This window comes from Chiloscyllium plagiosum, unplaced genomic scaffold (assembly GCF_037043375.1).
Source record: "Chiloscyllium plagiosum isolate Xiang-an unplaced genomic scaffold, Cpla_swu_hap1 HiC_scaffold_39, whole genome shotgun sequence".
NCBI lineage: Eukaryota > Metazoa > Chordata > Chondrichthyes > Orectolobiformes > Hemiscylliidae > Chiloscyllium > Chiloscyllium plagiosum.
The window spans coordinates 25,094,276-25,115,039 of record NW_028270177.1 but is presented as its reverse complement, the minus strand read 5'-3'; the positions used below and the strand labels follow the sequence as shown (position 1 = coordinate 25,115,039).

The 20,764-nt window shown below is 43.6% G+C and overlaps 1 protein-coding gene across 6 annotated transcripts in view; it reads left to right on the top strand.

Moving 5' to 3' along the window:
• unc13c (unc-13 homolog C (C. elegans)) overlaps positions 1-20,764 on the top strand; it is a 582,280-nt gene that overhangs the window by 490,773 nt on the left and 70,743 nt on the right. For all 6 annotated transcript variants that reach the window (XM_087981434.1, XM_087981433.1, XM_087981432.1 and 3 more), the window contains 3 exons: positions 4,276-4,364; positions 15,739-15,888; positions 16,200-16,323. In XM_087981434.1, the coding sequence (XP_087837560.1) occupies positions 4,276-4,364; positions 15,739-15,888; positions 16,200-16,323 (363 nt within the window). The remainder of the gene's footprint in view (positions 1-4,275; positions 4,365-15,738; positions 15,889-16,199; positions 16,324-20,764) is intronic.

Genomic DNA, 20,764 nt, shown 5'->3' with positions numbered 1-20,764 from the left:
AAGGATTAAATTTCCAATATTAAGCCAGCAGTACTTTAGGAATCTTATCAAATCATTTAAAACAATTTAGATGCTGTCATTCCTGGTTTTACAAATTTTAGTAAAACAGATGCAAGTAAGTGGTGGGATGTAGGCAGAGGACATTGAAAGGCTAGTCATCCGCAGCTAATGTTGCTCTCCGAATTCTCATTCTCCAATACCAATTAATGAGCCTTATCAAAAGGGGCAGAAGTCAATTTTTGACAGTTCATGAAGACAAAGAGGATTTGCATTTATATGCCACCTTATCTTGTATGTGGGAAATGTCACAAAGTGGAATGAATTATTCTTTTGAAGTGCAGTCACTGTTGTATTGTTATTAAAATTAAGATAATTAATCCACAGGCGCACAGTCAAACTGAAAAGTGAATACTTATACCTGGTCATTATCTGACATTCAAACAATTCAGGTGTAGCCAAATTTCTAAGCAGTAACTACTGTATACCAGTGACAAAAGTGAACAGTGTGGAGGGTTTTTTTTTGTCATGGAGTGCAGGTGTAATGGTTATTGGTGGAGACTGAGTGACTGGGAATTAAATGCCCCCTAAGTACAACAGAGAATTAGTGCAGTAGAGAGATCTGGCTCACCAGTGAAGCCATAACTGAGGGACATCTTCTGGCCAGCGAAGATCATCAAGGAAAGCTAATCATCTGCAGAGAGGGACAAAGAGTTGTGAATGTCACCACGTTCATCAGTGTGGTTGCTGCAGGCCTGGCTGGAGTTAATGGGTGAGACTTTAATTTACTCAGAACCCAACAACTTATACTGAGTTATAATCTGGCCCAAACAGTTAACATTTCTTTGAGTGTTACTGACATTTTCCTTTCTGTGCAATGAAAAGATATGACCTGCAAATGTCTTTTAACGGACTTAAATTTCTAAATGTCTTTCTCAACTGTTGGATACCCCAAAACCCTTTACTGCCAGTAAAGTACTTTCAAAGCATTGTCACTGTTGCATTGCAAGACCTGCTGCAGCCACTCCGTGCACAGCAAGATCCCACAGGCAGCAATTACCATAGTCTGTCTTTGAGACATTAATTGGAAGATAAATACTGCATGGGACACTGGGCATAGTTACCCTTCTCTATTCCAAAATAGTGCCACGGAATCTTTTACATCTCCCTTAGAGGGCAGACAAGGCCTCAGTTTAACGTTGTGTACAACAGATGCACATCCATTAATGCCGCATACCCTTAGTTCAGCATTAGAATGGATTTTCTTGCCCAGAGTGGAACATGAATCCACAAATCTTTGACTCAGAAGTGAGAATGCTACCAATTTGAATGCTACTTTGGAACTGTATAGCGGTTTCAAATGTAAAGTTGTGTTCTCAAAGTATATGATTCATATATTTTCCTCTTGACTGTTGCAAGCATCCTTTATAATCAGACCAGCCGTGATTTCATAGAGTTCACTATCATTCTTGAGTTGGCATGTTTGACTGGTCAGCACCAAATGTAACCTCTTCTCAATACCTGATGCATGCTGCTGGTTTCATCTGTTCATATTAGAAATGGAATGTAACAATACTTTAGCGAATTAATCAAGAAGTAACCAAATCTAACTTTTCAATAGGTTTATGAAATTTGTGAGATACATGTATCAACAAAAAATGTAAACCAACACCATCACTACTCAAGGAAATGTTGTAATCCCTTTGCTTCATTTTCTTCAAAATCTGTTTAAAGGCCATGAAAATAATCCTTTGCAAAGTAAACCCCTTCCTCACACACATGAGGTTTAGCCATGGTCAATGTGTCAAAATGGCCCAAGAACATTGCAGTTAGATTAAGGTGACTGGTTTAGTAAGTAGGCAAGAAGTTGGCAAATGGGGTATAATGTGGGAAACTGTGAAGTTGTTCTTGAAGGGAGAACAAAAATATATTGTGTAAATAGTGAAAAACTGTGGGAAGTTGAACTCAAAGGGACCTGGGGTGACTTGCACATGAACCACAGAAAGTTAGCACATATCTGCAACAGATAATTAAGAAGGCTAATGGAATGTTGGCCCTTATTTCAAGGGAGTTGGAGTATAAGAGGAGGGAAGTCTTCATATAACTACAAATGACTGGTGAGACCACATCTGGAGTACTGTGAGCAATTTTGCTTCCCCTTATTTAAGGAAGGATATTTCATTGGAGCCAGCTCAGTGAAAGTTCACTGGGTTGATCCCTAGTATGGAAGGAGTGTCTTATGAGCAAAGGCTAAACAGGTTGGGACTTTACCTCACTGGAGTTTCGAAGAATGAGAGATGATCTCATTGAATCGTATAGAATTCTTAACGGGCTTGAAAGTGTAAATGCTGAGAGGACGTTTCTCCTCATGGGAGAGGTATGGGACTAGACGGTATGGTCCCGGAATAAATGGGCACCAATTTAAGACTGAGATGAAGAGCAATTTCTTCTGTCAGATGCTTGAAACCTTTGCAACTCCTTTCCACAGAGAGCACTGTGGGGACAGACCCCTTATGTATATTTAAGGCCGAGACAGGTAGATTCTTGATGATTTTTGAGAAGATTTGTAGCTCAGGTTGATGTTCAGGTTGTAAGTTTGCTCGCTGAGCTGGAAGGTTTGTTTTCAGATGTATTGTCACCATGCTAGGTAACATCATCAGTGAGCCTCCAGTGAAGCGCTGGTGTTACATCACACTTTCTATTTATGTGTCTTGGTCTGTTAGAGTGGGTGATGTCATTTCTGGTTCTTGTACGCAGAGGTTGGTAAATGGGGTCCAAAATGATGTGTTTATTGTCAACCTCTGAGAAAAAGATTCAGAAGTGATATCACTCACCGTAACAGACCAAGACACACAAATAGAAAGCGGGACATAACACCAGCGCTTCACCGGAGGCTCACTGATGATGTTACCTAGCATGGTGACGAAATATCTGAAAAAGAACCTTCTAGCTCAGCGAGCAAACTTACAACCTGATTCTTGATCAATATGGGAATCAAGGGTTATGGGGAAAGAGCAAGAAATTGGGCATAAGGAACATTGGATCAGCCATCATTCTATTGAACAGTGGAGCAGGTTTGTGGAGCCAGATGGCCCCATTTTATATTTTTAACCTACAATTTGTCTTTTGTATTCCTTTCTTAAAATATCTTCCACAAAGCATCTCATGCCAAATGGTGATTGGTTTAACCATTCCAATTAAGAAGGTTAATGGAATGTTGGCCCTTATTTCAAAGGAGTTGGAGTATAAGAGGAGGGAAGGCTTCCTATAACTGTACAAGTTACTGGTGAGACCACATCTGGAGTACTGTGAGCAACTTTGCTTCCCCTTATTTACCATCCAGCCTAGTCCACAGCCAAGCATGGAGCTCAACTAAATGCATTTAATGAGGCATAAAATGTTAAGGTGGAAAAGTTATATGGGCAGATATAGTGCATGCCATGAAAGAGGATTCAATGAAAACCAAAGAACTAAACTCATTAATGTATGAGATTCTTTTGCGAATCCTTGGTGCAGACTTATTGCACATCCACATTGTTGTTTCTTGCTATGTTTTCTTGGCTTATCATTCTCAGTATTATGATGCGGTTGGATAAAGTGATTGTATGAGATTAATTGTGTTGTAATAAAGGGTTTAAGTCTGCTAAGTCTGTTGCACAGCTGACAGCAGTCCTATTTACACTGCACAGAGTAATCAACAGATCAGTTCTGTAGTAGCAAGCTGCTGCGGTTTTTTTGGGGGTTAAAGGGGTCAGCCGTGCAATAAGAAAATCATGAAGATTTGCCTCATCTGAGAACAAGAGAATTGAATCATTTCGCTTATGACTGTGCCCCCCTGTGCACATTTCAACGCTTGTCATAGCATTTCTCAAAATCGAATAAATCCCAATAAAGTAATACTAAGCAGATTGGGCACTTAAGCTTCTGGTGATTAATGCCATCTATGTCTGTTTACTTGCACGTAACAATACAGCATGTAGCCAAAATTAATCAGCTCTGTTCTAAAGCATCTAGTATCTAGTACCAGTTTCCTGGTATTTGATTTGAATCTTTTTCTACCCAACCTACAGACAAATAAAACATTCAGATTCATTTGAATTGATTTGGAAAAGCAATAAAATCTGAGACAGCAAATATGATTGATGCTCTTCTCAAGTATTCATCGCTTTAAAACTTTATCCCACAATTGACATGAAGCTTTAGATCAAACATTATTTGAAATCAGTGTACTACCTGATAGCATGTCTGCCATTTCATGATTGATTGCTTCCTTTTCAGCTTGATGCTGAGGCAAGTGGTATCCTGAAAGAGTTACAAGTCAAGCTTAACGGTGTCTTGGATGAACTGAGTTATACATTTGGCACGAGGTAAAGTATTTATAGTGGAAATAGTTAAGTGGCTAAATGAGGAATGAGTTGCACAAATACTTTACATGTTCTTCTCTGATATTGTGAAAGGGTATGTCATTCCAGTTGCTTTACATCACACAAAGAGTCTTTCAAAGGTGTATTTTGGGGAACTATTAGTCATTTCTTTTTGTTTGTGAGTTCTGTACTTGAGGCTAGATCTGATCTACAGTGTCTTAACCACTATCACAGGCTGGAGGATCCCACATCAACCCATGCGATTGAGGTGCTTGGACCCTGTGGTGTTGACATCGATCTGGTTCACCACATGTCCAGTTAACTGAGCTAACTACTCCCCCCACTCTCTCCGAGGACTCGGAGTTGCTGTGGCAACAAAACAATTTACAGTGCAAGCTTGGTGTGCAACTGTGACTAGTTTAGAAGGAATATCCAATCTCTCTCTCTCTTTGTCACATGGCTGACTAGGAACTCCTCCCATTTTTACTGCCTGCTGTTGGTGTGTGTTGGAAGAATTTGCAAATTGATACTCAACCTGTTTGGCTGCATTATGAACACACCTGCCCTGTCCATTGAGCCCGAGAGTCAGACTTGAACCTGAGGTTTCTGACTCAAGGTCATGGATGCTGTGCCACTGCAACACAAGGCCTCCCGATCAGTAATTTAAGAAACTTAAGTGAATGGCCAGAAAGTTGCATCCGGATATATAATTTTCCATCACTCCTATTTGCCTCCAAAAGTTGTGTCCAGTCAGATGTCAGATTGCCAGTTACATTGCTGTGTAGGTGCAAGAGTAAGTGAAGTAGAGGAATCTGACTTGACCTCTTAGTTGCCCCTGTTAGATTAGAGTAATCTTGTTGCCAACGCAAATGTTAATTGCTGGTACTTCACCCACAACTTCTACCCTGCCCTCAAATTCACTTGGTTCATCTCAGACGCCTCCCTCCCCTTTCTTGACCTCACCATTTCCATCTCCAGCGTTAGTCTCCACACGGGCAATTACTACAAACCCACAAACTCCCATAACTACCCGGAGTACACCTCACCTCTGCAAGAACTCCATCCCATTCTCCCAATTTCTCCATCCCTGTCGCACCTGCTTGGACGAGGAGACATTCCACCCGCGAGCATCCCAGATATCCACCTAATTTGAACAACGTGCTTTCCCTCCCTCTGTCATCCAGACAGCCTTCCACACCATCTCTATTCCCCATTCCACTGCTCTAAACCCCCCCCCCCAATCACAATAAAGACAGAGTCCCCCTTGACTTCACCTACCACCCCACCAGTCTCTGCATCCAGTGCATCATCCTTAAACACTTCCGCCAACTCCAACTTGACCTCACCACCAAGAGCATCTTCCTCTCCCCACCCTTCTCTGCCTCCACAAGGACCATTCCCTTGGTTTGTGCCTCCCTCCCCTCCGACCTCCCCCGAACCCCCAGATACTTTCCCCTGCAATCGGAAAAGATGCAAAACCTGCCAGTTCACCAACCCCCTCATCTCCATTCAGGGGGCCAACAGTTCTTCCAGGTGAGACAGAGGTTCACCTGCCTCTCTTCCAACCTGGTTTATTGCATCAGGTGCTCCCAATGTCACCTTCTCTACATCGGAGAGACCAACGTAAACTTAGGGAACGGCTCACTGAGCATCGCAACTGGGCCCACAGGAGCCAACCTGACCTGCCAGTCACCGCCCTTTCAATTCCCCTATCCACTCCCTTTCCGACATGACCATCCTTGGCCTCCTCCATTGCCACTAAGAACCAAACTGCAAATTGGAGGAACAACACCTCAACTTCCGCCCAGGCAGCCCACAGCCCGGAGGACTCAACATTGAGTTCTCCAATTTCAAGTAACCTCCCTCCCCATCCCCGACTCCCTTTCCATCCACCCCCTGCTACTCCCTGCCACCACCCGGATTCGTTCCTCCCGTGTTGTACCCTCTGCCTGTCTTCACCTATCCCCACTTCACCATCCTCCCCGCACACCCCCCCACATCCAACCCCAGTCTTGAAGAAGGGCTGCACCTGAAACATCAACTTCTCCACCTCATGATGCTGCCAGACAAACCTGAGGCCTGAGGAGACCTTCAGTGGCAGCTCTCAATGCCTATAGCCTTGGACCAGGGGGTCATCAGCTGTCAACACATTTTGGAAACATGAGCTGGCTTGAGAAGCTGGCAAAACTGATGCCAACTGATTGAGATCGACCCCATAATTCCCACTGCCTTTCGCAGTACATGTCCTCATTTGTTGAACATCGATACAAAACAGGGACCTGGGTAGTCTCAAATATGTCAGTCTGCAATTCCACCACTTAAACAGTTTGCAACTTGCCACAAATTAGGAGTTTTTCTGTCCTTCTTGATTTGACAAACTGAACGTTGTGGATGAGAGCAGTTCATTCATTTTTCTGCATCTGTTTGTTGCACCCCTCTAACAGTAGCACTGATGCTGTAGGTTGTTCCTGGCTTCAAGCCCATTGCTCAATTTAGGCATCCCCATGAGACCAGCTGTTGCCTGGCTCCTATCTAACAATGTCATGTGAATTGCCTCACCTGCCTTGAACACAGTGAGAGAGAGAAGCTGCCATCACATGATGCCACCAGCTGGAGCTAGACCTTCAGAGTACATCCAGCATATGACCAGTGCCCCGTGTGTTACTGTCACACTGAACTTCTGACCTGCTCTATATTCCAACCTAACCCTGGTGATATTTCCCAGAGAGTTACATGTTCATACATCAATATATTATCCAGATCGCTGACATTCTGTTTGCTGGCTCAATGACCTTGGACTCCAATGTCTGGTCATTCCTGGTCGATAAAGCCAAGAGGATTAGCTAGCAAGGGGGCTGATAGCCGTTACTGAGGTCCCAGTGCAGAACCCTGATTGTCCGCAAAATGTAAACAGAAGCTGAGGTTTTACCAGGGGGTGGTGGGTGCAGACCTGTCCCTTTGGCTGTTTGAGATGTTTCGGTAATCTGCCCACTGTATATGGAGTCCTATCTTCACATAGGTTGCGGGTAGCCTTCTCCTACAAAACACATTGTGTGGGTGATTTGAGTGAACAGGTGGCTTTCAAAGTTTACATTTCAATTAGGAGTAAATATCTTCAAACCAAGGCGGCACAGTATTTTAAATGCAGCCCTTTAACAATTGCCACATGTTGTATTCTCACCCTGTCCCTACCCGAGTTACAGAAAACCCCGATGCACAAGTGTTGCAACGTCTCCGAAGGTAGCCTCCACAGTACCAAAAACTCCTCATGTCATCACACACATCGAAGCAACAAAGCCCCCAGGCTCTAAGAGTGTAGAGAATAGGAGCAGGGTCAGACTTGTTCTTGAGACTGCTCCATCATTAAGTATGATGATCACTTCTGCCTCTGATCCAAATTTCCACCCACTCCCTTCTTCATCTTTCAGTATTGCAAGCAATGGCAGAAGTTCCACATTGATACCCTGCTGTAAACGTATAACATATGTCCACTAAGATTTGCACTTAGTTTAAGGGCAGTATTAAAAGGTTCTTCATTAACCTATAACAGTAATATCTCCTGTTAATTCCAGCTCAAAATCCTATTGCTATTTCTTTATCTAATTTGCCTGGAAGGGTTGTAGCTGTAGCTGCCATTTACAGGAGTGATATTGGTGTCTCATTCCTTACTGAATGTAGATTCTCCTAAAAGACTAACTGTGTCCTCAGTGTTCTGTGGAAGTCGGTGATGGTGCATTATGATTATTACATGCTGTTCACAGCCTTGTGCACAACACTGTGTGTACATAACAAGGTACAGATAAAATCAAAAATGTCTACATAATATGGTACACACCATGAGTTCTGCTGTTCCTTCTAGTCTTGAAACCCAGCTGTTTCCAACGTCTTTCCTGCCCTGTGGCCACCTTGGAGACAGTGAGGATTGCAGATGCTGCAGATCAGAGTTGAGAGTGTGGTGCTGGAAAAGCCCAGCAGGTCAGGCAGCATCCGAGGAGCAGGAGAATCAATGTTTCGGGCTGGAGTCCTTCTTCAGGAAGACCTTCTTCAGAAAACTCTCATTCCTGAAGAAGGGCTCCAGCACAAAACGTCGATTTTCCTGCTCCTCGGATGCTGCCTGACCTGCTGGGCTTTTGCAGCAACACACTCTCAACTGTGGCTACCTTCCCATTCTCTCTTATCTACAGCTCCCCCACTGTTTTATTCCATGTCCTTATTTGAAATCCTTTGCTTTGTTTTAAATACAAAAGGATGTGAACAGTGGCCAAAAGCTTACCATGCTCTGCTGAGGGCCTACCATGTTGCAATGTGCGCTAGAATCAGATGAGATTCACTGAGGCCTGCCTCTATGCTGAGACCATCTCACCACATCTTGTTCACTTTCTCATGCAGTGTGCTGAGATTCTCACCAGGCCGGGCCCCACTAAAGCTCTTCACCATTTGATAAACAGCTTGTAACAGCTCAGCTTGCTCCAGGCTGCAAACTAGATGTCGCAAAACCACCTCACGGAAACAAACCAGGGCAGGTTCTTAGCTCGGTTGAATTGGCCGCTTGCTTCAAAATTCTTTCACCTTGCCCGCCTACCAGTACCGACCATACACACTCTTCCACCACAGGCACTGGCACTGTGATTTCAGGAGGTTATCACCACCATCCTGGCATCCTCCAGTACACTGGCACATCACTGTGCAAGGGCAGGCTGGTCTAGGAGGGCACACCAGCAAACAGCAGTGACTGCCTTGGTACAGGCACCACACAGGGACAGGGACCCACAACACAGCATGCACCAGGCTGCCTCCCAGGGCTCCTTCCTTGCTCTCTCAGCTTTCATCTGGTACCAACCACTATGCCTTCCCATGCTTGCCTTGTCTTGCTCCACCATGCCTTACATTGGCAGTTGGCACAGTGACGTAGTTAGGTAGGTGGTTGTGCTGTGCAGCATTCCTCAGTCAAGGGCACATGCTTCCTTGTGTACCTCAATGTGTCAAGTCAGTCTAGTACCTGTACCCGTCACATCAGTGTTCATGGCAAACACAAAGATCTGCAGTAAGCAGTGGAACAGGTCTGAGCATCTTAGGGGAGTAGTCTGCAGTGAGGTCCGTGGGGGATGCTCTCAGGATTTGGCTGTGGTCAGGCGTCTGGTCAGGGTGGTGTTGCACAGGGGCACTGTGCCTCTGTGCCCCAGGGAGTGAGTCATCATCAGTCCTTTGACTTCATAGGAGAAAGTGTGGACTGCAGCTGCTGGAGAGATCAGAGTCGAAAAGGGTGGTGCTGGAAAACAATAGAGGGTCAGGCAGCATCTGAGGAGCAGGAGAATCAATGTTTCTCCTGCTCCTCAGGTGCTGCCTGACCTGCTGTGCTTTCTCAGCGTCACCTTTGTGCCTCCATAAGGGTCTGGCCTTAGTGTAGGTGAGGCAAGGGAGGACTGTCACTGTCAGGGACATGAGCGGCCACCATCCAGGGGTCTGGACATGGTCTGGGTTGGCACAGGAAGGTCAGGTTGCTGAAGGGTGTGAGCTACTGTCACCCCGTCGCCTCCATTCACGCACACGACGTGGGAAGGCAGACTGCAGGTCGAGGTTCAGTTGTGGTCACATGGACACAGCACAGGTGATGGGCTGGGGAAGAGTGAAGTGTGTGAGGTCCCTAGAAAGGAGAGGGTGATGTGGGGGATCTCAGTGACAGGATAATGCTGAGGCCGGGTGCCACTGTTAGCTGGGTGTCCTGAGGGTGGGAGAAGGCAGCATGGAGAGGCTGTGGGGTTTGGGAGTATGAGGAGTAACAAGAGCAAGTGAGTCAAGCTGCTTTATGCAACAGGCAGGGTGGGAGAGCAGAAGCATTGTTGGGAGCTGGGTGGAATAGATAGGTGTGAGGGAGCAGAGATCATTGGTGGAGTGGAAAAGATTATTGATGATTGCCCTGCACTACTGCCCAGTCCTCCTCAGCATGGAGATGGCACTGACTGTGGTGCCAATGTCTAACCACGGTGGCGTCATATTGATGGCCTGGCCTCCTCTGCCTGTTCCCCCAGGAGAGGACTCCTCTCCATTCCACTCCCACCCCCGCCCCTAACAAAGACCTCCAGGTCCCTCTCAGTGATGCGTGATGCCAGCCTCCCCTTCTCTGCCACCTTTTCCACAGCCAAGCAGCACAGCTTCTGGATATGATCAATTGGCTTTGGGAGATGGCACAGCCACATGGATGTTGGTCTTAGGGAAGACCTTCACTGAGCATCAAGTTGCTCTGGGCACATCATTGAGTCAGATGGGGCGCAAGTTAGATGTGATTCTCATCATGAGGGTTTGTGCAGCGAGTTTGGTAAGACACAGAGAGAAAACCTGCTCAGCCACACAGTGAGAATAACTCCACAGAACTCAATATGACTCAGAATTGACCAAAAATGCATAAAATTCAGCCATAAGAAAAGATAAGTAATCCATTAAAGATTTAATTTGGAAAAAGATCTATCTCTCATCATGCCACATATGATAAATTTTGCATAATGTTAATAAATTCATTGCAAGTGTCTTACTTCCTTGTAAACTCTGGCCTTATTGTCCTCTGTTGCAGTACCATTCAGGCAATACCCTGAGGATGTAACCTTAGTCATGTCATAGCATGGTGGCTCAGTGGTTAGCACTGCTGCCTCACAGCACCAAGGTCCCAGGTTCAATTCCAGCCCCAGGTGACTGTGCAAACTCCACACAGAATTCTCCCTGTGTCTGCATGGGTTTCCTCCAAGTACTCCGGTTACCTCCCATAGTCCAAAGATGTGCAGGTCAGGTGAATTGTCCATGCTAACTTGTCCATAGTGTGAGGTGCAATAGTCAGAGGGAACTGGGTCTGGGTGGGTTACTCTTCGGAGGGTCGGACTTGTTGGGCCGAAGGGCCTGTTTCCGCACTGTAGGGAATCTAATCTAATCTTATACTCCAGGTCTTTGAGACAGAATACCATCAGTAATGTGCTCCCCCTTAGCCACCTCCTCTGCATAACTGAGGCTCTTCCACCGTACAATATTTTCCCACAACTATCCATTATAGTGCCAGAGAGAACTTTTACTTTGTCACAGGAACAAGGTCTTCCTTCATTCCTGATGAAGGGCTTTTGCCCAAAACGTCGATTTTCCTGCTCCTCGGATGCGGCCTGACCTGCTGTGCTTTTCCAGCACCACTCTGATGTAAACTCTGGTTTCCAGCATCTGCAGTCCCCACTTTTGCCTAAGGTCTTCCAATGGTCTTCTTCTCAAGGTACCTCCTATACATAAGCTGCATCGAAGGGTTTGGGAAGTTAATACCGATTAGGCATCTCATAGTTGCTCAAGAAACGTGAAAGAATAATTTCTGCAAGTGAATTGTCATTAGCTGCAATCCCTTTATTATCACCAAGGAAACCAATTTCTTGCATTTCTAAGAGAAAAAGCTGTTCTGAGATTCGCATTAGCAATTTGCAATCGGAGCCTGTGGTAACAAACTGCCTTCAAGATAATAAAATGATCTGGGGCAATAAAACTGTTAAAATATATTCCATGTAAAATGTCAAATGCACCAATACACTGAGCAGGAAACCTCTGTGATGTGACAGCAATGTTTGCATGAAATCTTCATAATAATCAAAGAAAGCTGAGAAATCAAAAGCATGAGTGAGACAATGTAGTAGGGTTGTCTTGTACATAAAAGATTGCCCTCTATCCCCTGCCCAACCTATTTTGCTTAATAAATAAAATAATGAAATCTACATGCTATTAATGTGAACACTGACAGATTGAAAGTTCAATGAGCTTGTTAATGAATGAAGTGTGTGGCCTGGGCTCAAATCCTGTGCATTGGATGGAGAATGCTGCTGTACCACAGCCATTCTTGACATGGAGGAGCCGGTGTTGGACTGGGGTGTACAAAGTTTAAAAAAAATCACACAACACCAGGTTATAGTCCAACAGGTTTATTTGGAAGCACTAGCTTTTGGAGCGCCGCTCCTTCATCAGGTGGTTATGGAGTAGGACCGTAAGACACAGAATTTATAGCAAAAGGGTTACAGTGTCATGCAAGTAAAATGATATATTAACAATCCTCGATTGTTGCAAAGTCTTTAGAATCTTTTAAAATGGGTTACAGGTTTTGGTTCATTAATATGTAAATCCTAGAACTTCTTTTATGTCACATTCTCAAGATAAGTTAAGGTTTTATTTTTAAAAAGTGACATCTCAGCTCAGCCAATGCCTCAAAGGTGTGAGTCTGTCTGTATCCCAATCTTGACTCAGACTGGTTCTATTTCCAAGTGGAATTTACAAAATATTATATGGATTGACTGCCTGCATTGATTGCCCACTGGTTGTATATTTCTTGAGCACAATAGAATGTAAATATCATTCCTGTAAATATCATTCTGCACATACAAATTCAGTGTGTGTGTGTGTGTGTGTGTGTGTGTCTACTGTTACATGAATCCTCATGGGTAACGAAAGACCGGATTTGGGCTAGATGGAAGACTTAACAACAGTCGAGGTTTGTTCAATATATCATTTCAGTTGCATTACACTGTAACCCTTTTGCTATAAATTCTGTGTTTTATACTCCTGCTCCATGACCCCCTGATGAAGGAGTGGCGTACTGAAAGCTAGTGCTTCCAAATAAACCTGTTGGACTATAACCTGGTGTTGTGTGAATTTTAACTTTGTTCAGCCATTCAGATAGTTGTTCATATTGATCACAGTGTTATTTTGATAGAGTAAGGAGCTTTCCTGATGATCTAGTTTGTTCTTCACTCTCTTTGAGTCTTGGAATGATAACAGCACAGACAGAGGCCATTTGACCAATCACACCTGCACCCACCCAGCTCTTTAATAGACTTTCTAATTAATCCCACTTCCCTGCTCATTTCTCAACCATCTTCCACTCAAACTGAATCACGCACCCCATCACTGTATGTACAGTATGGCTGAACTCATAAAGGGCTGCCTACATAACAACATTCACCAGATTTCAAGCTGTCATAATGATGTAAAATATAGGCTACTAATCATTAAACCTCACTGACTAAGTAAAAACCCTTGGGCCATAGTTTGAGCGAAAACGTTTATTCATGAGCTGGGACACCTTAAAATGTTTGCTAAAATCACCTGACCTGAAAGTAGATAAACTGTTAGAAATATACAAAGGAATCTTTACATAACCTAGCTGAAACTGTTTACCACATTCTGAAAAGGCTATCCACGCGTAATTACCTGGACATTAACATTCATTGTCTGAAATGTAGAGCCCACCATGTCTCTGAGGCTGAGAGCTCTTGACTCTAGGTGTTACTGCAACAAAGGTCAGGTGGATTGGCCATGCTAAATTGGCCATAGTGTCCAGACATGTGCAGGCTATGTGGATGAGTCTTGGAAAATGCAAGGTTATAGGGAAAGGGTGACTCTGGGTGGAATGTTGTTTGGAGGATGGTGTGCTGAATGGCCTGCTTCCACATTGTAGGGATTCTGTGATTCTCACAAACTTAAATCTGAATCTTGTTATGCATAGAAGAGCATTGAAATCTCGGTCCGGATCACAGAATGAAGGGGGAGTTCTGACAATGGACCATCAAAGCTCTTGATAACAAATAGAAGCAGGCCACCAGCCAGAATGCACATACCAAAACCGTCCTCCTGTGTGAAGCCGTGATTATTAGCCTGTATTTTTCACCGTAGAAGACAGTAATATCCAATAACATCTGCAAGAGGAGCTATGTGCAGAATGTAACATTCTCTCTCTGTGTCTCACTCTCTTTGGAAGTGGTATATCCCCATTCTGCCAAGAAATGGTCCGTCCTAATTAAAAGAACCAATGCTGAAGTGAGACGGTTTAAGATTCAAAACTCTTTTCTGTTTATAGACGTCCGAGGACCAACTGAAGCAGTTCAGATGCAACCACACAGTCTCCCTCCCATAACCACACCCACACACCCCAAACTAATACCTCCCAACTCACACCCCAACTCACATGCCCCACCCACACCCTCCAACTAACACCCCCCACCTACACACCCCACTTGCACCCCTCCCACTCACACAAACCCCCACTCACACACCCCCACTCACACCCCCAACCCCGACGCACACCCCCACTCACACCCCCAACCCCCACCCACACCCTCCCAAAGTGGACTGTGAATTTCAGCATGAAGTCATATTATGCCTTCACCGAAGAACTGTCCAATTCCCCCTCCCCTCATGCGTCACCTGGTCCTGTTTTCTTACGTGCTAGTATGTGGTGTACGCGTGTGTTTCAGATTTTGAGATAAGTTCTTTGATTTTTTAAAAATATGTTTTAACCTTTATTTGAGTGAGTTTAAGGTAAAACCATTGTCTTAGTAAACCATAGGGCCGCGCTCTCATGAGAGAGAGATCATGCCTGATGTTGGTTTAATCTGAGAGTCACCAATCCTCAGGAAACAGGAGAGGGAGGGAAGGAGAGTCCTTCATGGTAACCTTGGTGGATGTGAGAACTGAACCCATGTTGGTATCACTCTGTGTCACAGACAGCTATGCAGCCAACTGAGATTACCAACTCGCTGAGTGAGTTTACAATAAACAAACTCCTTAAGATCCCTTTGGCCTACTCCGTCACAACTTTAAATGTGATCAAGTACATATTGAATTGAAAAGCACTAGTTTCTAAAATCCCAAATACTATTATATCAACCTCAAGAGCGCAAAGAGAGGAATTTACCCACTCGTCTCTTGGTCTTAACAAAGCACCCAGGCATTTTTCTGAGAGTCTTAACATAATATAAATACCTGACTAAATTGACTATTCTTTCTCTTTGTCAATCTTTGTTTGCCATTTACTGTGATATTCAGGTCAGCTACCGCAAGATTGTGTTTGGAAAGTGTACTATCTCAGCAATGATGTGGAGGAGCCAGTGTTGAACTGAGATTGACAAAGTTGAAAATCACACCACACCAGGTTATAGTCCAATAGATTTATTTGGAATCACTAACTTTCAGAGCACTGCTCCTTCATCAGGACAGCCACCTGACGAAGGAGCGTCACTCCGAAAGCTCGTATTTCCAATTAAACCTGTTGGACTATAACCTGGTATTGTGTGATGTTCAACTTTTTCTCAACAATAGCATTGGTCACCGTCTGTCAAAGTGTCAATGTATTCAGTTACCTGGCAACCAAAGGCCTTGTCATTCATGTATTAAAAATTGAATCCCTGCACTGCTTTTTTTGATGTTAACGGATATGTAGGTAAAGGAAAAGGTCAAATCAATGTACTAACATTTTGTGCAAACATCATTAACCTGATACACTATATTTTTTAAAACGTTACTGCCTGAAATGTTTGATATTTGGTTTCACATGCTTTGTTTTATCACTGTCTTTGTTTGATTGCTTTAGCTTCCAGTCTGTGATTGAAGAATGTGTGAAGCAGATGAACAATGAGTTATATCAAATGCGGGGAAATGGGAATGTGTCTGCAAACAGGAACAGCTCAACCCTGGATGCAGAAATTGTCTTGAGGCCACTAATGGACCTTCTGGATAAAAAGTAACGTAGTTCCAAGAATATGTGTCAACTCAAAAATGTTCATTTCATCCTGAGCTTCATAGTTTTTACAGTAATTTGTTTCTGAACGTTGCATCACTTGTATTGAAATGCCAATATCAGATGAGCAGTTTGGAAATTTGGCCCTTAAGTTTAACTTATCAGAAAGCTGCCTCGCCAGTTATGTATTGCTGAAATGCTGATGGGATGCTGCTGTACAGTTTTAATTTGCCTTCAGCTTTTGTGAGCTATCATCCAAGTCCATTGATGCATCAACTGTCTGATGTCAGTCAATATTTCTCCCTTTTTTCCAGCCTCACACTGTTTGCTAAAATATGTGAGAAGACTGTTCTGAAGAGAGTTCTGAAAGAACTTTGGAAATTAGTCCTGAACGCCATCGAGAAAAAGATTGTTCTGCCTCCATTAACAGACCAAAGCGTAAGTATTGGCTGAATATTTATACTTGTTTCAACAAAATAGAAACATTAGATTTAGGAGCAGGAATTGACCATTCAGCCCTTTGGGCTAGCTGTGACATTGAAAAAGGACAGGGAGAGATTTGGTTGTGGTCTTAATTGTACTTTCCCATTAGCATTTAAAAGGCATCTGGATGGGTATATGAATAGGAATGCTTAAAGGGATATGGGCCAAGGCTGGCAAATGGAACTAAATTAATAGAGGATATCTATTCAGCATGGACGGGTTAGACCGAAGTATCTGTTTCTATGCTGTACAGCTCTATGACAACACCTTCTCCACCGTCCCATAGCTCTTGATATTGTTAACTACTAAAAACCTATCCATTCAAAACAATTCAGTCAGCCAGCCACCTCTCCTTTCCGGGGAACTGAATTTCAGAGATTTACAAGCTGAGGGAAATAAAAAGTTCTTCCTCTCTTCATCTTGAAAGGGAAATCCCGGTTCTTAAACTATGGTCCCTCATTCTAATCTTCCTCACAAGAGGAAACTGCCTGGTATTTATCCAATCAAATTCCCTCATAACCTTTTTAAATGTTTCAAGAAAATCTTCGACTGCAATGGAGAGAAACCCAGTTTGTTCACCTTTTCTTTATAAGATAATCCCTTCATCCCAAGAATGAGTCAATTGAACCCGATAGGAAGCTGCTTTTACTGCATGATATCCCTTTTCAAATAAGGGGACCTCAGAATTTTACACAGCAGTCCAGACTTGGTCCCAAGAGCCTGAACAGCTGCAGTAAAACCTTTCTCTTTCAATATTCCATTCTAATAATAAATGAATCTAATAATGTTAACATTTGTGAAAAAAAGTATTCATTTTCAGACATCTACTTTGCAAATATTTAAACTAGAATCCAGGCAAGATAGAGATTCCTGAATGTTATCAAAAAAGGACAGTAATTAAGCTCTCCTGGGTCTAACGCTGTAAAGTGGATAAAGTTTGAACTCCACAGTGAGTCCTCTCCTCAAGTCTTGTAGATACTTCTTGTGTACCTGCTTAGAGATTATCAGAACTCAGAGCAAGGGTAGCCACTTCAATCCCTGAAGCCTACTGTGCCTCCCTGAAGCCCGGTGTGCCGTTTGATATGATCATGACTGATCTCATCTCAGCTCCAACTCCTCCTTCCTGCAAGCCCCCATAACCCTTCAACCCGTTACCAAGAAAAACTCGGTCTGTCTCCTCCTTACATTGATTCAGTGTTCCAGTATCTGCTACACTCTGGGGAGTCAATTGCAGAGATTCATGAACCTTTGGGAGAAGGAATTTCTCCTCATCCCTGTTTTAGATCTGCTACCTGTTATTCTAAACTGTGACCTCTTGTTCCAAATTGCTCCACATGAGCAAACATCCCCATGTCAATTTTGCCAATCCCCTTTAGTGTCTCATAACTCTCAATTCGATCACCTTTCATTCTTCTCAACTCTGGAGAGTACAAGCTTAAACTTTTCAATGTCACTTGATAAGACAATCCCCTCCCAGAGTTATACAGCACGCAAACGGACCCTTCAGTCCAACTCATCCACACTGAACTGACCAAAAATCCTCAACCGATCTAATCCTATTTGCCAGAATTTGGCCCATATCCCTTTATTCCTTCCTTCTTATTCATATCCCATCCAGATGCTTTTGAAATGTTGTAATTGCATCAGCCTCCACCAGTTCCTCTGGCTGCTCATTCCATACACGCACCACACTCTGTGAAAACGTTGCCCCTCAGGTCCCTTTTAAATCCTTCCCCTCTCACCTTAAATCTCTGCCTCCTAGTTTTTGCCTCTTCTACCTTGGGGAGAAATGCCTTGACGATTCACCCTATCCATGCCCCTCATGATTTTATTAACCTCTATAAGGTCATCCCTCAGCCTCCGAAGCTCCAGGGAAAACAACCCCAGCCTATCCAGCCTCTCCCTATAGCGCAAATCCTCCAACCCCAGCAACATCCTTGCAAGTCTTTTCTGAACCCTTTTAAGTTTAACAACATCCTTCCAATAGCAGGGAGGCCAGAATTGAATGCAGCATTTCAAAAGCGACCTAACTGATGTCCTGTACAGCCGCGGAATTATATTGTAATTCTTATACTCAATGCACTGGCCAATGAAGGCAAACAAGCCAAACGCCGCCTTCACCACTGTCTACCTCTGACTCCACTCATCTCTGAAATCAATCTGGTGAACCTGCTCTGAATTGCCTCCAATCCAACTACATCCTTCCTCAAGTAAGGGGGATAAAACTGTATACAGTACTCCAGGGTTGACTCACTAATGCCTTGGAGCAGCAACACTTCTGTACTTGTACACTCTATTGCATTACTAATAAATGTCAATATTCCACTTCCCTCCCTTATTACCTGCACAGTAGTTCTCTGCAATTCATGCATGAGGAAAGCCAGATCCCTCTGCACTGTGACGGTTCTCTCCATTCAGATAACAAGTTGCCTTCCTATTCCTCTGACCAAAATAACATCACACTCATCCATGTTAAACTCCACCTGCCAAATTTGGCCTATTCACCTAACCGATCCATATTAGATTAGATTAGATTACTTACAGTGTGGAAACAGGCCCTTCGGCCCAACAAGTCCACACCGACCCGCAACCCACCCATACCCCTACATTTACCCCTTTTAATGTAACATTACGGGCAATTTAGCATGGCCAGTTCACCTAACCCGCACATCTTTGTGACTGTGGGAGGAAACCGTAGCACCCGGAGGAAACCCACGCAGACACGGGGAGAATGTGCAAACTCCACACAGTCAGTCGCCTGAGTCGGGAATTGAACCCGGGTCTCTGGCGCTGTGAGGCAGCAGTGCTAACCACTGTGCCACCGTGCCGTTTGTAAATTTCTCCTTTCTTCATTGCCGCTTACTTTACCACTTCCTTCAGTGTCATTTGCAATTTTGGCTATTTTACTTCCTATTCCTATGTCTAGATGCTATGACACGCCTCAATCAGAAGTCACACGACAGCCAGGTTATAGTCCAACAGGTTTATTTAAAATCACAAGCTTTTGGATGACTGCTCTTTCATCAGGACTTCATTTGATAAAGGAACAGCGCTTCAAAAGCTTCTGATTTTAAATAAACCCGTTGGACTATAATCTGGTATAGAGCTGAAAATGTGTTGCTGGAAAAGCGCAGCAGGTCAGGCAGCATCCAGGGAACAGGAGAATCTGGTATAGTGTGACTGCTAATTATGTCCCAGTTGTGACTTGAACCTGACTCAGCGCTAGAGTCACTACCACTGCACCACAAGTGTCTGCCCTTACTAGCTTTTAAAATCTGCCTGTTTAGGATTCAGCTGAAAGTGAATAGGAGTTGTAATGAAAACAGATGAATGCTTTTGTTCGGTTAGTGCTTTCTCCATTTGGTTTTAATGTATTTTTAACCACTTAGTTGATCAGGCTCTCTACAACATCTGTTGTTTTTCTGTTTGGTAAATTTTGACAGTGTTGATACTAAAAGCTTTGATTTTAGAGCACTACCAGAGGCTATGTGGCAAATAAAAAACATGACAGTAACTACATTCATGCTCAGTACATCATCACCTAAAGGTTAAACCTTGGACACGAGAGCTTTACAGGACAAAACTACAAGTGATGCACAATGCATAACTGATGAGCTATGAATATCAGCATGGAGGGAAGTAATTTCATTCCATAAATACATGACCAATAAAGTTTATAAGTCAGGGAATATAGTTTCCAATTGCTTTTGCATGGACTGTGTATTTAAACATGAAGTCATCCATGTCTTTATATTAGTGATTGTGAAGGTCCTTCTGACAGTTACATTGTCAAGATGTGTACATCTCACATCGTTGCCTCATTTTTAAAGAAATTAATTTTGAAAAGCATAAATAGTTGCTGGCTATGCATTGGTTTTATAAATATCATGTAATTTGGGAGAATCGAATTGCCAACTCAGCTTCAGTCAAACATTACAGATTTGTTACAGCATGTGGTCTTGATAGCAATCAGACAGAATCAGTATTTGACATGCAAATGATTACCTATGGACTCGAGCTCAGTCAATTCAAGTGAAACAAAATGATTAATGAACCAATAGAGGCAGAATTGATTGCATCCAGGAAGTGGGTCTATATGTGGCAATGCAGGATTAGCTCCACCTACATTATAACAGTCCTAATCACAGTGTAGATCAGAGTGAGTCTCACAGTCCACGGCTCAGCAAGGGGCGAGACAGTGTGAGAGGATGGCTTCACTTCTCAGCAGGCTTTTGAAGGCGTGTTCCAACTCCTAACAGGAAGGCATGTGATCCTACAAAGTGGAGTCATTAGGGAAACGAATAAAAGCAAAGTGTTATAGATCGAGGGGAGATGGTAGTGCAGTCACTGGAATTGAGAGTGTGGTGCTGGAAAAGCACAGCCGGTCAGGCAGCAG